The following is a 16,783-nucleotide window of genomic DNA, read 5'->3' as shown; positions in this document are numbered from 1 at the left end:
CTCTTTCTTCCAGAAGTAAATTAAAATTTACCTGATCATTTCCTCTTTCCAGGCATCACACACTTCTATATAATCTATAATTCATTGCCACTGGACTTCTTACTGTTCATTGAACAAGACACTTGTCATGACTGGACTATTCTTATCTTTACATCTTGACTTCCTACAAGTCTCAACTAAAACGCCTGCTTTCTGCAAGTCTGTCCCAGAACCCTTTAATGCTAGTGCCTTTCTTAGAGATGATCTCCAATTTATCATAAGTTTTTAGTATTGCTTTCATTTTCATTGATTATTAATGTGTGGATTATTCTGCTTATATCATTTCTATTGAGTATAATTCTGAATGAAAAAAAAAGACATTTAAAGAACTGGCTCTCAGGTATTTGTGACAAAAAAGATCAGAACTCAATAGACAATTCAATATATAAGATCTAGAAGAAATATAAGGAAAACATTAAAGACCAGTTATAAGGGACTCAATAAGGTCAAACCATTTACTTCTTCTATGTGAAAATGTTATTAGTACTCTTGGGACTGTCATCATTATTTGGGTAGTTTGAAAGAAAAGTAGGGATTGAGCTGAATATACACACAAGGTGTGCTTCTTCTTATTTTTATACTATATTTCTTATGGCTAAAAATATTATCCTTTGGCCAACATCTCTGAAAACTTAGCCAGACTTGTTCTTGGATAACAGATTCTAGGCTTATATCCTCAGATAAGACCTCCTAAAGTTGGGACTTTGCTGGCATAATCTTTGAGAAACAAAAGGTCACTTTCCATGCTATAATGAGGGATTGGAGGGCCTTCCCCAGAATAGGCACTTGACTAACTCTCTATTTGAAATGAGTGAAGTCACCAAGCTTTTCTGTAATACCTTAGTCAAGGATTTGGTAACTAACCAATGAATGAAGGTTTAAATGAATTACTTATTTGACTTTACTTTTGTGCGGACTTAAGATAGAGCAAAATGGAGTTTGCCAGAGGCAAAAGCTGAGATATAATTTGAAGATAAAGATTCATTCCAGATCCTGTGTGTTTCATTTCTGCCACTAATAAAGTAAGGTAGTGCATCATTTGTAATAACAACTTAGTAGCCACCATCTTTGTATATGAAAGATCTTCTTTGTAAATTACTCGTTCTCTGTCCTTTCATAAACACACTATTAGATTTGAATGAAACGGTAAACTAATTTTCTATACAAAAGTAATTCTAGAAAAACCCAATAATTTTGCTCTTGTAGTTTAGGGAGATCTGATCTGTGTTATCATAAGACTTAAGGCAGTTAGTGGTGAAATGGATAAAGCACTGGAAAAAGTTAAGAGACTCCATAGTTAAAATCTGATCTCAGATGCTTACTATCTCTATGTGACTCTTGGCAACCCTATTTGCCTCAGTTTCCTCATTGTAAAATGGCTTAAGAAAAGAAAATGGCAAACTACTCCAGTATCTTTGCCAAGAAAATCCAAAATGAGGTCATGAGTTGGACTTAACAGCAATAGAGCTTAATGGCAATTATTAAAAAAAATTAATTTTAGGATAGTCAAGTGGTGAGCCATCTTCAGTTGTCCTGATCTGTGTTTTGGCACTGGATCCAGATGGCTCTAGAGGAGAGAGTGCCTGGTGATTTTCCATGGTCCTCCCTCACTCATCCAATTCACTTGCAAGTATAGCATGTCATGATCTTCAAGAATAAAGGACAAATAACAGTATAAGGGCGATAAGAGTTGGTATCAATTGGAAATGGGTTATCTCTGACACTGGATGTGTGAGCTTGAGCAAGTCATTTGACCTTTCAGTTTTAATTTCTTTATCCAAAAAATATCAATAGCATCTTTCTCACAGGGTGATTGTGAATATCAAGTGAAATAATTATAAAGTGCTATAAGAATGTTAGCTATTACCAGTCTTGTAGCAAAACTTTAGGCTTATGCCAACTATGCGTCATCTTAATGCAAAATAAACTTAGAAAAACTGTGAAGGCCTTAAGAAAGGCTAAGTTTATAGGTGAGTTTTCAAAATTAATTATAATATGCAGGTCAAATGCAGGATTGGTAAAACTTGTGTATAAATCTGACTTTTCATTAATCCAAGTTCAAAAAGTTTTCTCAATTCTTCAATGAAGAGTTTATAGCTACTTCCTAAATTTCAGACAGAAAAAGTGTTTAATTTCTATTTCACATTTTAGATAATACAGATGTCTTTGTTGCCCAGAAGAAAATTAAATCTAAATTAGAATTCAAAATTATTTTTCATGTTCTTTCTTCCTTGAAGAGATGAAGAACCACAGATATAGAATGTTGCAAATACTGCCAGTTAATATGTTTGATTGGTTTTGCTAAAAATCTTGATTGCAAGGGATGGTTGGATCGTAAGACTGTGGGTAGGAAAGAGTACATTTGGAAATAAAGATGATCTAAAAACAGAAGACAAAATAAGATTTTTAAGAAAGGTAATGCTTCAATTTTATTCTTGGTCATTATTTAAAAAAAACATAATTATCCTATTATGTAGATGACTTCAGCTCACTATATAATCCAATTTCAATGGCAATAAAATGACTTGTCTCCAGTTATACCGACATTAAGGATGTAGATCAGGATTTTTTACACTTTCTTTCTTAGTTCTCAGGAGTTATGAGGTATCCTCATAATGAGGTTAGCAGAGCAGAATTTAAAGTTGGTATTATGATAAATGATATGACTGTTCAAGACAGAGAGGAAAATGAAATGATGGTCTAAAGGCTAGTCAGTGGAAGGGACAAGAAACTTGAGAGACTTTTTACCTCTACCTTCTTTTATTTAGTTATTTATATATGTACAGCATCTTAACTGATTTTTTTTTTTTTTTTTTTTTTTTGCAAGGCGATTGAGGTTAAGATTCTTGCCTATGGTCACACAAATAGTGACTGTTAAATGTCTGAGGCTGGGTTTGAACTCAGGTACTCCCGAGTCCAGGGCCAGTGTTCCATCCATTGTGCCACTTAGCTGCCCCTGAACCTTTTTTCTTAAATGCCAATAAGAATGGCTTTTGATTGCTATTTAACCAGGATCACTTTCAATTAAAGGTGCAAATAAACTGGATTTTCCTATTAATGTTGTCAACTAATTCTCTAATACCTATCAATCAATCATTTAATGCCATGTGTGACTACAAATTCCTATTGATATTCTTATAAAGCCTAATGATTTAAGTAATTCCCTGTGGTGGACAAGGGCATACTTTGGGAGAAAGGGCACTAGATTAGAAGTCTGTGGCCTTAGTTCTAGTTCCAGGCCCTGCCAAGTCAGCATTTAACTCTTCTGTGCCTTAGCTTTCTGTCAAGTGCCTTACAGATTCATTTTATCATATAGAATAATGCTTTGAAAAGTATAAAGCACTAGACAAATGGACGATAAGTGACTTACAATGACAGAAGTCTGCAAATTGTTTAACATGCCTTATCTCATTTCATCCTTATAATGTGCCTAGTGAGATAAAAACTGTAACTATATTCATCCCCACTGTACAAAAGAAGAAACTAGAATTCAGAAAGGTTAATTATATGCTCATAATCACAAAGCCAGTAGGCAGAAGACCCAGGATTGGAAACTAGTTTTCTTCTGATTCCAAATCCATAACTCCTTCTATTACAACATACAGAAAAATGCAAAGCATTTTTGTTTATCTATTTAACTTCAAGTATATTGAAATAAATGAATATAAACACACTGCAATCTCTAAAGCCATGTAAAACCCGAAGGCATTAAAATTTATTAAATGATGCAATAACAACAGTCTTTATTTACAATAGCATTATTTAACATCAAATAAGCAAATAGCATCAGCAAAGCAATATTAACTTGCATAAATGTATTTAAAATTTCTCTGAATATATCTACCTTTGCATAAACTGCTCACACTAGAAATACAAACATCGATGCAGGTGAACAAGGTGATGTTCAGAGTCAACTCCGTTTTGAAAGTAAATCACAACCCAAACATTGTAAGCTTTCTCCTGAAGAACCATAGTTAATATATTGCTTAATTTTACCCTTGTATAATCTTTTCATATACACACATTTCAGATGCAACTTCATGAGGAACTGTACAAATAAAACCCACAAATGACAAAGAAAAAAAAAAAGACAGTTAAATGTTTGAAGAAATGTGTCATCATCACTGTTTCACAACATAAAGATAAGTGATGATGCACTTATTCCAAAATTGTACACAATTCACTATACAAATATAATACATCAGACAGCTATGTAGGAATATACAAGACTTAAAAACAGATCTAAGGCATTATGCTAGATTTTAGCATTTTGAGGTTCTTGCACATAGCTTTTACCTGTAGTATGAAACTTAAAAGGTTTTGTTTTAGTCTATAAAGAAACACCAGGGAGAAAATTCTAATTCAAATCAAAGCCACTACAGTAATTTTATTCTGTGCACAGAATGCTTTTGCTCTTAGGCAGCACACTACCATACAAATACTAGAAAACTTTAAATTCACACCAACAATTAATTAATGGCTTAAGTTGCATTTCAAAACTGATTGTGTATCTTTGGGTTCTGCAAGTGGAACTAATTGTGCCACCCATTTCATGTGTTAAGCCCAGACGAACTCCATTTTTAAACACAGATTAAAAATTGTATTATATAAACGGCAAAAACATTGCTTTCATTTAATACAGGCCAAAAAACATAGCAGAAGAGGGGGTGGGGTCAATATTTTCAACTTTGAGTGCAAACAAATTAATTCATTGTAGTAAAACAGCTCACTTCACTTTTTAAACTCACCACGTTACATGAACACTTAAATGGGTCAAACAACCAAGTTTATGTATGTATACTTTTCACATTATGTGTCCTTCACATTTAGTAATATAATAGAACATTGATTATTTGTTCTATTAAACAAAAACCAAGTACTCTGTCAAACAAATTTACTGTGTATAGGATGGGAAATACTGATAATGAGGGGATTTGATTTGGCTTTAATTTTCCTGTTTGAGTATGATCAATATGATCAGATGATTCTTTCACTCAATTTTTTCCTCCTTAATTCCACGGAAAGCAAAGCTCCATTACTTGATCTGAGCCAGAAGATTATATATAATATCATTAACCTTGAAAAGAGTAATGGTTATGAAACAGCCTAATTTACAAACAAAACAAGTCCGCAGGTTCATCAGGATTGGAACCAATATAATGAGGTTGGTGATTTGTTAATTAGCAAAAAGAGAGCCTCTCATGGACGGCAACAACTGAAAAAGGAACTGTATGCCCCACCCACCAAAGAAAAAAAATTTAAAACCCCATTTTCTCTTGGGTTGTGTGAAACCAAAATTCTTCTCATTCTATAAATAAAGTTTTAAACTGGTTACATTAACAAAGATGTACTACAAATCTCATTATATCAATGAGGTCATGGAGTTCAGGGTCAACAGCTGCTTACTTTCCTACCTCAGCTAGACAATCCAATGGCTTTGACTAAGCTCAGCCTTTCTAGGGGGACATATGAAGTGGTGACCTCTCCAAGGTACTTATCCCTAGCTACCTCCCTGTATTATTAACATCTCTCTCACTCAGAAACAAATGTATTGAAATGCAGAATTCCAGAAAATTTCCTTAGTGTGGACCAACACTTTGGGACTGTATCATCTCTTTGGGCTTATATCTCACCATATACTTTCCCTATTTTCACATTATAATATATAGAGAGATATAAATATAATAGGGGTAATTTTCACCTGGCCAGATAATCAAATTGCAAGGAAAAACTCCTTTGTTCCTAAAAGGCCTGGCTAATTGGTTATAAAATGCACTGCATTTTAGACATCAAAAAAAGACATCACTCTGAAGGTGAAATAAGAAAGTATTTGTGTCAGGGACTGGGAAATAGCTCCCCAAAAGCCTCCAGTTTCTTGGTATTCAGTTCTCAGAAACTGAAGCCAGTTAGTAAAAGGTTACTCATGCACCACAGTGGGCAAGAAAAACCACCTTAAAAGTGGTTGGCTTTAGTAACATAGTTTCTCTAAGATTTATTAAGAAAGAATTATAAACATATAAAAATCAAGAATTGGTTCCTACAGTGGCTGCATATCATATAGATTAGATAAATGATTTATGAGCAGAATCACAAGGTTTAGAAAATAAAAAGTCTTAAGCCTACAAATTAGGTCTATTCAAGGCATTGGGATCCTTTACAAAACACCTTTAGGAGACACATTGCTATGAAGATCTCTAATTTAATACTGAAGTACCTCATTTTGAATCAATTCCACAACATGTATACCTCACAAAAAAATCATACAATTAAAACGCTTAAGTTCTCAACTTAAATTATTGCTTGTTTACATATAAACTGGATTTCATGTACCTTACAAAATTTCAGCTTATCAGCGCGGCTAAGAAACAAAATAAAAACACATGATGATGACGGCTAAATTTGTAGTGATCTCTGCCATAAATTCTGAACACAGTTTTTTTACCTTACTTGTCTTCCCCCCAACCCCCAACCTCCACTTCCCACCCTACATCTCCCCCAATACTGTAGGCCAGGGGAGTATGAAAAGAGGAATGAATACACTTCACAGACAGTGCCTGTCCCAGTTTTCTGAAATTCAGGATTCAGCATTGGGTGGGCACATGATAGGTTGCTGATACCTATCAAACACCTAATGACATGTAAGGGCTGACTTGGTTTCTTCCTTACAGTGGGATTGGGCTCTTCTGGGGTAAAGAAGATCTCAAAGCCAGCAGTAATGCATATTAATTAGAGTGGATTTAAAAGATCTCTAAACCAAGTCTACAGATAACTTAATTGGGTGGGGTCAGGGAGCAGAAGAGAAAAACAGACATTTCTTCTGGCTTCATGATTTCTGTGAGATGGCTGGTTTTCTATCATAGAAAAAAAAGGAAAGTATTTCTAAATATGAAGAGCCTGGCCATAGGCTCATTGCTGCCTGATGGGTGAATGGAAACCCATTCCGGAAGGAGCCTTAGCGCTTTCAAAAAGGTCCAGCTATTTTCTAAGACCTTTTGTAAATTGATCAACTTAACAGGCATCTCTGTGCATACAATTCCATCCCAGTGACTGCCCTGCTTCTTTCCCAAATTGCAGACTCCAGCTTAAAACATGGTTTTTCAAATGAAACCACAATTCTTTGCACCAGACTGATTAGCCAGGGAAAATCAAGTGAGAAACCAGTGTCTAGAACCAAACAGGAACAGAACAAGAGCATGGTTGTTTTCCTTAAATACATACATTTAAATACATTCAATCTGACATGGTTATGAAAACTGCCTGTCAACATTTATTTCGCAGGAGAGATCTAAGTTGCACTAAGGTGAATGCAGTGAACAGACTGAGCAATGTCTGTATGCGAGCTTCAGACTGTCAAAGAAGAGGCCGCTCCTCCTGCAACAGCCGTTTTGACTCCACTTTGGGAATCAGCTGAGTCCTGTCTGTAGTTAGGATGAAGCTGAGTTTGCTCCAGCAAAACTGGCTTGCAGGTCAGCTGGGTCAAAACAAAGGCAGCCAGCTCTTCAAACTGGTAAGAGCCCAGATAAGTGAAGAAAGAGCCACCAGCAGCTTTCAGGGTCAGCAATATTTCTGTAAAATAAGAGAGAGAGAGAGAGAGAGAGAGAGAGAGGAAGAGAGAGAGAGAAAGAGAGAAAGAGAGAGAGAGAGAGAGAGAGAGAGAGAGAGAGAGACTCATGAAATAATACCGACTTTTTTTGTAAATAATGCATCAAGTTCAAGATAAAGACATTCAAACAAGACGTTATTTTCCCCAATACAAATGAACACCATGGCAAAAAACTAACATGAATTGTACAGATGGGAGACAAATGGGAGTATTCCTGATTTATGTGCTCCATAAATATAGAAGCAACATATATATATGAAACAGTTCAAGGATTACTGTAAAAGATTAAAAAACAGAAAAATGGCTAACAGGGTTGATTAAAGTCTACCAACCAAAAGGCTTGTTTCTAGTGATTGCTAGGAAAAATCTGAGTTTCTTGAAACTGTCTTTACAGTAATTATTTTTAGACTTAGCAATTTAGAGGCAATATTGTATAGTCAGAAGAGCACTCAGACTTGGAATGAGACAAGACCTGGATTCAAAATCTGCTTCTGAATGAGCAGACCACACACATAAGCTTATTACAGTTTCCTTATGTAGAAAATGAGATAGTTCCTGTAGTAATCATGTTACAAAGTTGTGAAGACCAAATGAGACAATGTGCATAAGGTATTTATAAATATATACATATCACCTACAATTACTCTGTGCCAGGTGATGTGCCAAGGGCTTTTATAAATACAATTTTATTTGATCCTCAAAGAAACCCTGAGGAACAAGTGCTATTCTTTTTCCTATTTTACACTTGAGGAAATGAAGGCAAATTGAAGAGATGTGATTTGCTCAGGATCACATAGGTACTAAGTATTGGAGGCCAGATTTGAATTGAGGTCATCTGAGTCCAGGCCCAGTACTCTAGCCACTGTATCACTGTAGGACTTTAAAAAGAGGGAACTGTCATAAATCAACAATCACGTATTACATATTTTAAATGCATGCTATGTACCAGGCACTGGACATCAGAAGAAAAACAAACCAGTCCCTAAAAGGAGCTGTCATCTTAATGGGGATGCATCATGTAAATAGCTACAAGATAAAGACAGAATAGATTGAAGGTAATCTCAGATAAGAAGGGATAAATAGTTCTGGAAGACTCAAAATGAATCTTGCCAGGAAAACTAAGAGGCCTACATAAGAAGAGTGAACATTTCAGATTTAGGTAGAAAGGAGGTGAGGTACTGTGTGTGAAGAACATCAAGTAGGCCAGTGTAGCTCCTCACTGAGTCACAGTGAGGAGAAGGAAGGAAAGGAGATATGACAATATATTCTTTCGCAGAAAAGGGTCAGGTCATAAAGAACTTCAAATGCAAAAAAGAACACTTTACTAAGCTGGGGGGAGAATGACATGGTCAGACTGATACTTAAGAAAATTAACCTTAGGAAATGAGTAAATGATGGACTGTCCTGTTATGGCAGGGGAGAAGGGAGACCAAGCAAAAAGCTATTGCAACAATTCATGTGGAGAGAAGTGGATGAGAGATGCTGAGAACATAGAAATGATGAGAGCTGGCAACTTATAAGATGATGTTGAGGTTGCAAGTCCCAGCAAATGAAAGGATGGTGCTGTCCTCAACAATAATAGAAAAGTTCAGAAACGGGAAGAATCTGGGGAAAGAATGAGTTGTTTTGGACATGATGAGTTTGAGATGCCTATGGGGTATCCAGTCCAAGTTACCAAAAAGGCAAGTGGGAATACAGGATTATTACTCAAAAGAAAAGCATTGGGCTGAATTAATATTTGCAACTTCTGAATTAGTGTCTACAAAGAGATGATAAATGAACCTATGGGAGCTGAAAAGAGTTTTAAGTGTGACTGTTTAGAGAGAAAAAAGAAGGTTCCAAAAAAGAGCCTTGGAGGGCTTGCATAGCTAAGGATTGTGAAAAGGATGAAGACAGAGCAAAGCAGAGAGAAGAGCTGGTTAGATCGAGGGAGAACCGAGTAGTGTTATAAAAACCAAGAGAAGGTGAAAAATAGTGTCACAGGTTGCAGAGAAGTCAAGAAGGAAAAGGAATGAGAAAATTAGATTTGGAAATTATGATATAATTTATTATTTTGGAGAAGGCAGTTTCAGTTGAATAATGAGGCTAGAAACCAGAATGAAAAAGTTTTAGAAGCAAATAAAAGAAAAGTGGAAGTACTAATTGTAAGTGGTTTTCTAAAACGATGTTAGGATAATATGAAGGTTTTTTTTACAGGATATGAGAGCCATGGCTACACTTGCAGTGGTAGAGAAGCCAGTAGATGAGACTGAAGATAAGAGAATGACTATGGGAATGATAAGTCAATTCAGTAAACATTTATTAAATGCCTACTCTGTGACAAACATTGTATCCTTGGGAATTTAAATAAGAAAAAGACAATATCTACCCTGAAGGAGTTTACAGTCTAATGGAGGAAGAAAGGGGGGCAATCTGCTGGAAAAGATGGGAAGGGATCAAAATGTGGAGGGGTTGGCCTTGGCAAAGGGAAGGGCCACTTCTTGATCTGAGGTCAGAGTTAAGGAGGAGACAGTGGGAAGTGATGTGAAATAATGATGAGAAGAGAAGAGGAACTCTTGATGAATGGGCCACAATTTCTGCAGAGAAGTAGAAGAAAGAAGTAGATGCAGCTAAGTGGCACAGTGGATAGAGTGCTAAGCCTGGAATCAAGAAGACTCACTTTGAATTAAAATGAAGTCTCAGATAACTACTAGTTATATAACCCCGAGCAAGTCACTTAACTGTTTGCCTTAATTTCCTCATCTGTAAAATGAGCTGGAGAAAAAAATGGCAAACCACTCCCATGTCTTTGTCAAGAAAACCTCAAGTGAGGCCATGAAGAGTAAGACATGATTGAAAACAACTAAACAACAACAAAAAATAAGTTCCTCAGCTGAGAGGTTAGAGTTATGCTTGATGTGGGAAGTTTGAGAAAAGAGTTTAAATATGGAGAAATGAGATAGTTAACTAATCAGAGAAAAATAGGACAATTACCTTGCAGTAAAGGCCCAATTGAGATTATGTAACAAATTTGTAGATGTAGGCATCAATTACAGTGATCATAAGATAGTAGAGTAATCCCAACAATAATGCAACTCTCTCATAAGCATTCAGAGATATCCATCTGAAATCTCTCACCAAATGAAATCATAAGATCCATCAAAACATTAAAATATCATTTTACAAATTTTCTTTTTTATGAATTGTCTATAATATGACATTCATTATTATATTACATTAAGTATATTTCTGATTGAAATGTGAAGAAAAAGCCTCCATTCTGCAGTCATTTAAAAAAATAATTTCACTGTAAAATATTTATAGTCCATTAACTTTATGGCTAAATTGCTATATGAAGGCAAGATGGTAGAGCAGATAGAGTTGGCCCTGGAGTGGATTCAAGTGTGACCTCAAGTGTCACATAAGGTTGTATGATAGCTAGTAAATCACTAACTCTCTCATTGCCCCAGTCAACTCTAAGAGAGACTATAAATTACTGAACACATGGTAAAGGGAGTTTCCTTATTAAGAGTGCTTTATATTAATAAAATTAGAGGTCTTGACCTACTTCATGTCCCAAAACTTTACTGTGGTTAAAAAGTTCAACTGCTATATTCTCTAATAATTAGATAAAGCTAAGAAAAAAGCAATTAGCACATCATTTTATTATAAACCAACATGACTGAAAATAAAGCACATTTGAATCCTTGGGTAGTGATTCCATAATCCTCAGGTGACTGATGCAAATATGCCTTCTTTATATAATGCAATTAAATATGAATGATTGTATATTCAATTAATTTTGCTAAACAGACTTTATACTTTAACATAAAAATTTGTCACTTAAAGCAATAATGTGTTGAAATAATTTTTAAATTACATAATCTTTTTTTGTAAAAGTGAATAGTAACTTTCCTATTGTACATCTATACATACATATTAGTTTATATTTATGTTTATCTACACATACTTGGTTTAATTTTATCAATGATCACATTATTCAATGAATAACAGTCAAGTTTTAGCAAAATCTAGGATAACTAGAATAATCTAAAATAACTTATCAGTATTAGAATGCCAATATTCATATCAGTACAATATTATGCTTTGAAGATATAGATGATGAAAGTTACTGAATAAAATCTCTGCTACCAACATATAATGCACAGATATCAGTAGAAGGATGACAAGGAGAAAGTTGCATAGGAGGACTTGTTCATATATCAGAAAGGTAAGGGGAGAAATATAGAATGCATTTCATTATGAGACTATCAGAGCCATAACAATATCAACTTAAAATGAAGTACAGATGATGGAAGGAATAGTCAGAAGAAGATAAAATAGAAAAGAAAATGAGATTGATACAATCCAGACCTAGGTAAAATTAGGTGATAGCACTCAGTAAAGTCCAATTAACTTAGTTCTAACAGCAGTTCTTTTGCAAAAGTAATAGATCTTAAATTGTAATACATTCACTAAAATCAAGTTTAGAGTGGAAAGGAACTCTGGAGATCAACTTCTTCCTTTATTAAAAGGAAGAAATGGTGACTTTGAGAGGTAGGTATCATAGGTAGAGATTGACCCTTTTGTTTTTGTGACACCAGATGCAGCACTTTAACCACAACATACCAACTCTCACTATTAGAAGTTGCTGCTTGTTGTCTAAACATAAGCACTTATAATTTTTATTTTAAAGAAGCATACATATAATATGTGTATATAGGCCCTTCATGGACTGAAGTAAATGTGAGAAGAAAAGCTTAACAGATACTAAAAAAAATTACTACAAGCACTACAGGATGCTTTAGTGTTTATTTACAGTAAATGATGGCAAATCTGAAATAATATTTTGATTTTGAACTTCCAAATGTTGTTTAGGTTAGGTTCAACCAGCCTTTTGTATTCATGCAAAAGTTCATTATATTCTTCATCCATATTAATTCAATCACCAGTCAATAAACATTCATTAAGCACCAACTATGTGTAAAACACTGTGCTGAACTCTGGGAATATAAAAAGACAATTCCTGCCCTCAAAAGACACGGAGACAAATATAAATAAAGCAAGCTATATATAGGAAATAGGAAATAATTAAGAGATAAAATATACTATTAGAATTAAGAAGTGTTGGGAACGTTTTCCAAGTAAAAGATAGGATTTTAGTTGGTATTTAAAATAAAGCCAGTTAAGTCAGTAAGTGAAATTGCAGAGGGAGAACATTCTAGGCATGGGGCAGAGCCCGAGAAAAATGCCCAGAACCAAGAGATGGAGGGTCTTGTACCTGCAATAACCAGGAGACCAATGTCACTTGATCAAAGAATATATGATACAGAGTAAGGTGGAAGAAGACTAGAAAGGTATGAGAGGGCTAGATTATGAAGGGCTTTAAATGCCTCTTTTAAAAAATAGTTTTTATTTTAAAAAAAAATTTCATGTAAAGACAATTTTAAACATTCTTTTTTCTTCATTAGTTAATATTTTTTTAAATACATGTAAAATTTTAAAAAATATTCTTTTTTCCCCTTTTTCAAATTCTGAATCCCAAATTATCTCCCTCCTTGCTCCCCATTGAGAAAGTAAGCAATTTGACATCGGTTATAGATGTGTTGTCATGCAAATCACATTTCCATATACCTCATTCTGTGAAAGGAAATACAGACAAAATAAATCCCAAGAAAAATAAGTAAGGTAAAGAAAAGTTATCTTTGATCTGTATTCAGGCTCTATCAGTTTTTTTCTCTAGAGATGGACTGCACCTTTTATCACAAGTCTTACAAACTGTTTTGCATCACTGTATTGCTAAGAATAGCTAAATTATTCAGAGAAAATCATTAACAATATTGTTGTTACTGTGTACAATGTTCTCCAGGTTCTGTTCATTTCACTTTTGATCAGTTCCTGTTTTTCTGAGAGCATCCTGCTCATTATTTCTTCCTTCCTTCCTTCCTTCCTTCCTTCCTTCCTTCCTTCCTTCCTTCCTTCCTTCCTTCCTTCCTTCCTTCCTTCCTTCCTTCCTTCCTTCTTTCTTTTTAATAGTTATAACTTTTTATTGACAGAACTCATGCCTGGGTAATTTTTTACAACATTATCCCTTGCACTCACTTCTGTTCTGACTTTTCCCCTCCTTCCCTCCACCTCCTCCCCCAGATGGCAAGCAGTTCTATACATGTTAAATACAGTATATATGTGCGCAGAACTGAACAGTTCTCTTGTTGCACAGGAAGAATTGGATTCAGAAGGTAAAAATAATCTGGGAAGAAAAACAAAAATGTAAACAGTTTACATTCATCTTTCTTTAGGTGTAGCTGCTTCTGTCCATCACTGATCAATTGGAACTGCTGCTCATAATTTCTTAAAGCACAATAGTATTCCAACAATCATATACAATAACTTGTTCAGTCATTCCCCAATTGGTAAGACATCCAATTCTAATTCTCAATTTCTAATTCTTTGAAAGGCTTTGAATGTTAAACAGAGCATTTTATATTTGATCCTAAAGGTGATGGGGAAACCACTGGAATTTCTTGAGCAAAGCAGTGACTTGGTAGGACCTATGCTTTAGGAAAATTACTTGACTGGTGGGAGAAGGGGAACTACTGGGAAAGGCCTCTTGGAAGAAAGTCAAGAAAACTAAAGTATAAAATCAAGGAGGAAGAGTTTGGTGGGCCTGGAGATGGAGCTTGTGTGTGAGAGTAAAATATATTAGTGTCAAAGGCTGCAAAGAGATCAAGAAGGAAGATTAAGAAACGGATTAAAGAATCACTGGTAACTTTGAAGAGAGGAATTTTGGTGGAATGATGAGGCTGGAAGCCAGATTGTAGAAAATGTAGAAGTGAGAGGAGAGGAAGTAGAGGCATTGGTTATAGATGTCTTTCTTGGACAAGTCAGTCAAGAAGAGGAAATGATACAGGACAATACCTAGCAGAAATGGTGAGATCACATAAGGATTTCTTTCTTTCTTTCTTTTTTAATGATGAGGAAGATTACAGATGCATTTGTAGACCACAGAGAAGGAACACAGAAATTAAGGAGAGACTGAAGACTGGAGAGAGTAGGGATGATAAAGAAGGAAATCTGTTGGAGTAGATTGGAATAAGGACATATATAGAAGGGCTTGCCTTGTTGAGGAGAAGGGTAATTTCTTCATGAGCCATTAGTGGCCTCACACCAACTTTTTCCATGTAAGCAAACTGAAGCTCAAAAAAATTATTATTTGTCAATGGTCACATAGCTTTTAAGTGTTTTAACGTAAGAAGAACCCATGTTTTTTCTGACTCTAAATCTGACTTTCTATCCTCTTCACTAGGCTGTCTCCCAAAGGCTGAAGTTATGCACCAGAACATTTATACATACATATTTAATCACACATGTACTTTGTTAATAAGGATACTCTCTTAATCAAGAGATTTCTGACATTCTCTATAACTTACAGAGCTTTTGTAAGAATTGTTAAACCTGAAAAATTCATGATCCTAAAGTCACATTAATGATCTTCAAGGACGTTAGCTAGGGGGAATTCCTGTTGTAGGACTTATAAGGTCATATTTTGGCATGGAAAATCCAGGTTATCTCCATGTCATGATAGCCAAATATCAGAATAGGGCAAATGTCTATCTATATGTAATTATATATTTGTACACACATTTACACATATACATATTTATGTGGATGCAGATATGCAGACAGTAAAAGATATAATGGCGGTGGAGGAAGACATAGCCCACACCCTGCCTCTGACCATGTGACTATGTGACCATGGATGAGGAGATACCTCACAGTGTTTTAGCCACCTCTCTAAGACTCGAAATTACAAAGTAATTGCTGATGTGTATCAGTGGAGAAATACTAATGAAATCACAAGTCAGGATCAAACATTATATGGACATGTATAATACACAAAACACATAGAGAATATTTGTAAAGCATAAACACAAAACATATTTAGAATATTTTCAATGAATAGTAGTTTTCTTTCTTTCTTAAACAGAAACTAAAATCATAGGATATGCTATTAAAGTTTGGTACAGACCTCTTTATCTTTTTTTTTTTTAATAACCTTTTATTTACAGGTTATGTGTATGGGCAACTTTACAGCATTGACAATTGCCAAACCTCTTGTTCCAATTTTTCCCCTCTTCCCCTCCACCCCCCTCCCCCAGATGGCAGGATGACCAGTAGATGTTAAATATATTAAAATATAAATTAGATACACAATAAGTATACATGACCAAACTGTTATTTTGCTGTACAAATAGAATCAGACTCTGAAATATTGTACAATTAGCTTCAGACCTCTTTATCATTAGGTTTCCAAAACAGAATGCTCCCCCCACCCCCAAGATCCTGCGCCTTGGCAAAAAAAACCCTCCACCCAACCCAAAACTGTTCAAGAAATTTACAGACAATTCTTTAAAAAACAAATAAACAAAACCCAAAAACCTTTTTGGGAAGGGAAGGTTACCACTTTTACTTTAGTTTTTTAATTTCAATTTTATTCTATTATCATTTCTGAATTTTCTCCCTCCTACTTGCCCCACTCATTGAACAGGCTAGGAAAACAAAACTAATCATCTTGCCATTTTGAGATGGTTAGTTGGATAAAACACATTCCTACACTATTCATATATATATATATACCCTAACCCTAAATTCCTTTATTCCCTCCATATCTAGTTTCCAATCTTTGCCACCATGAAAAGGTATGTAGGCATGGGTCCATTCTTTCTTTTTTGATTTCTTTGGGATATAGATCAAGCAATGGTATAGCTTAGTCAAAGGATATGGCATGCATACTTTAATAACTTTTTGGGCACAGTTCCAAATTGTTTTCCAGAAATAATATACTATCTTACAACTTCACTAACAATACATTAATGTACCTATTTTCCCATATGCCTTTAATTATGTCATTGTTTTTGTTTATAAAACAAATTTATAAAATTAACAACATTAAATGTCTGAAATGGCATCTCAGAATTATTTTAATTTGTATTTCTCTAATTATTCTGTGATTAAGAGCATTTTTTCATAGCATTACTGAAAGTTTGGATTTCTTCTTCTGCAAATTGCTTATCCATATCTTTTGACCACTTATCAGTTGCAAAAATGGCCAATTCTCTCTCTCTTTTTTTTTTAAAAGTCACAACTCTTGCTTACTAGGAT

At 34.7% G+C, this 16,783-nt stretch overlaps 1 protein-coding gene across 9 annotated transcripts in view; it reads right to left on the bottom strand.

The window, feature by feature from the left end:
- Window positions 1-3,716: 3,716 nt before the first annotated feature.
- NCOA2 (nuclear receptor coactivator 2) overlaps window positions 3,717-16,783 on the bottom strand; it is a 406,774-nt gene continuing 393,707 nt past the window's right edge. For all 9 annotated transcript variants that reach the window (XM_031946275.1, XM_023495974.2, XM_031946278.1 and 6 more), the window contains one exon: window positions 3,717-7,605. In XM_031946275.1, the coding sequence (XP_031802135.1) occupies window positions 7,594-7,605 (12 nt within the window). In that variant the 3' untranslated portion in view covers window positions 3,717-7,593. The remainder of the gene's footprint in view (window positions 7,606-16,783) is intronic.

Source organism: Sarcophilus harrisii, chromosome 1 (assembly GCF_902635505.1).
Source record: "Sarcophilus harrisii chromosome 1, mSarHar1.11, whole genome shotgun sequence".
Taxonomy (NCBI): Eukaryota; Metazoa; Chordata; class Mammalia; order Dasyuromorphia; family Dasyuridae; genus Sarcophilus; species Sarcophilus harrisii.
The sequence above is the reverse complement of the archived record's forward strand: the minus strand, read 5'-3'. Positions and strand labels throughout refer to the sequence as shown.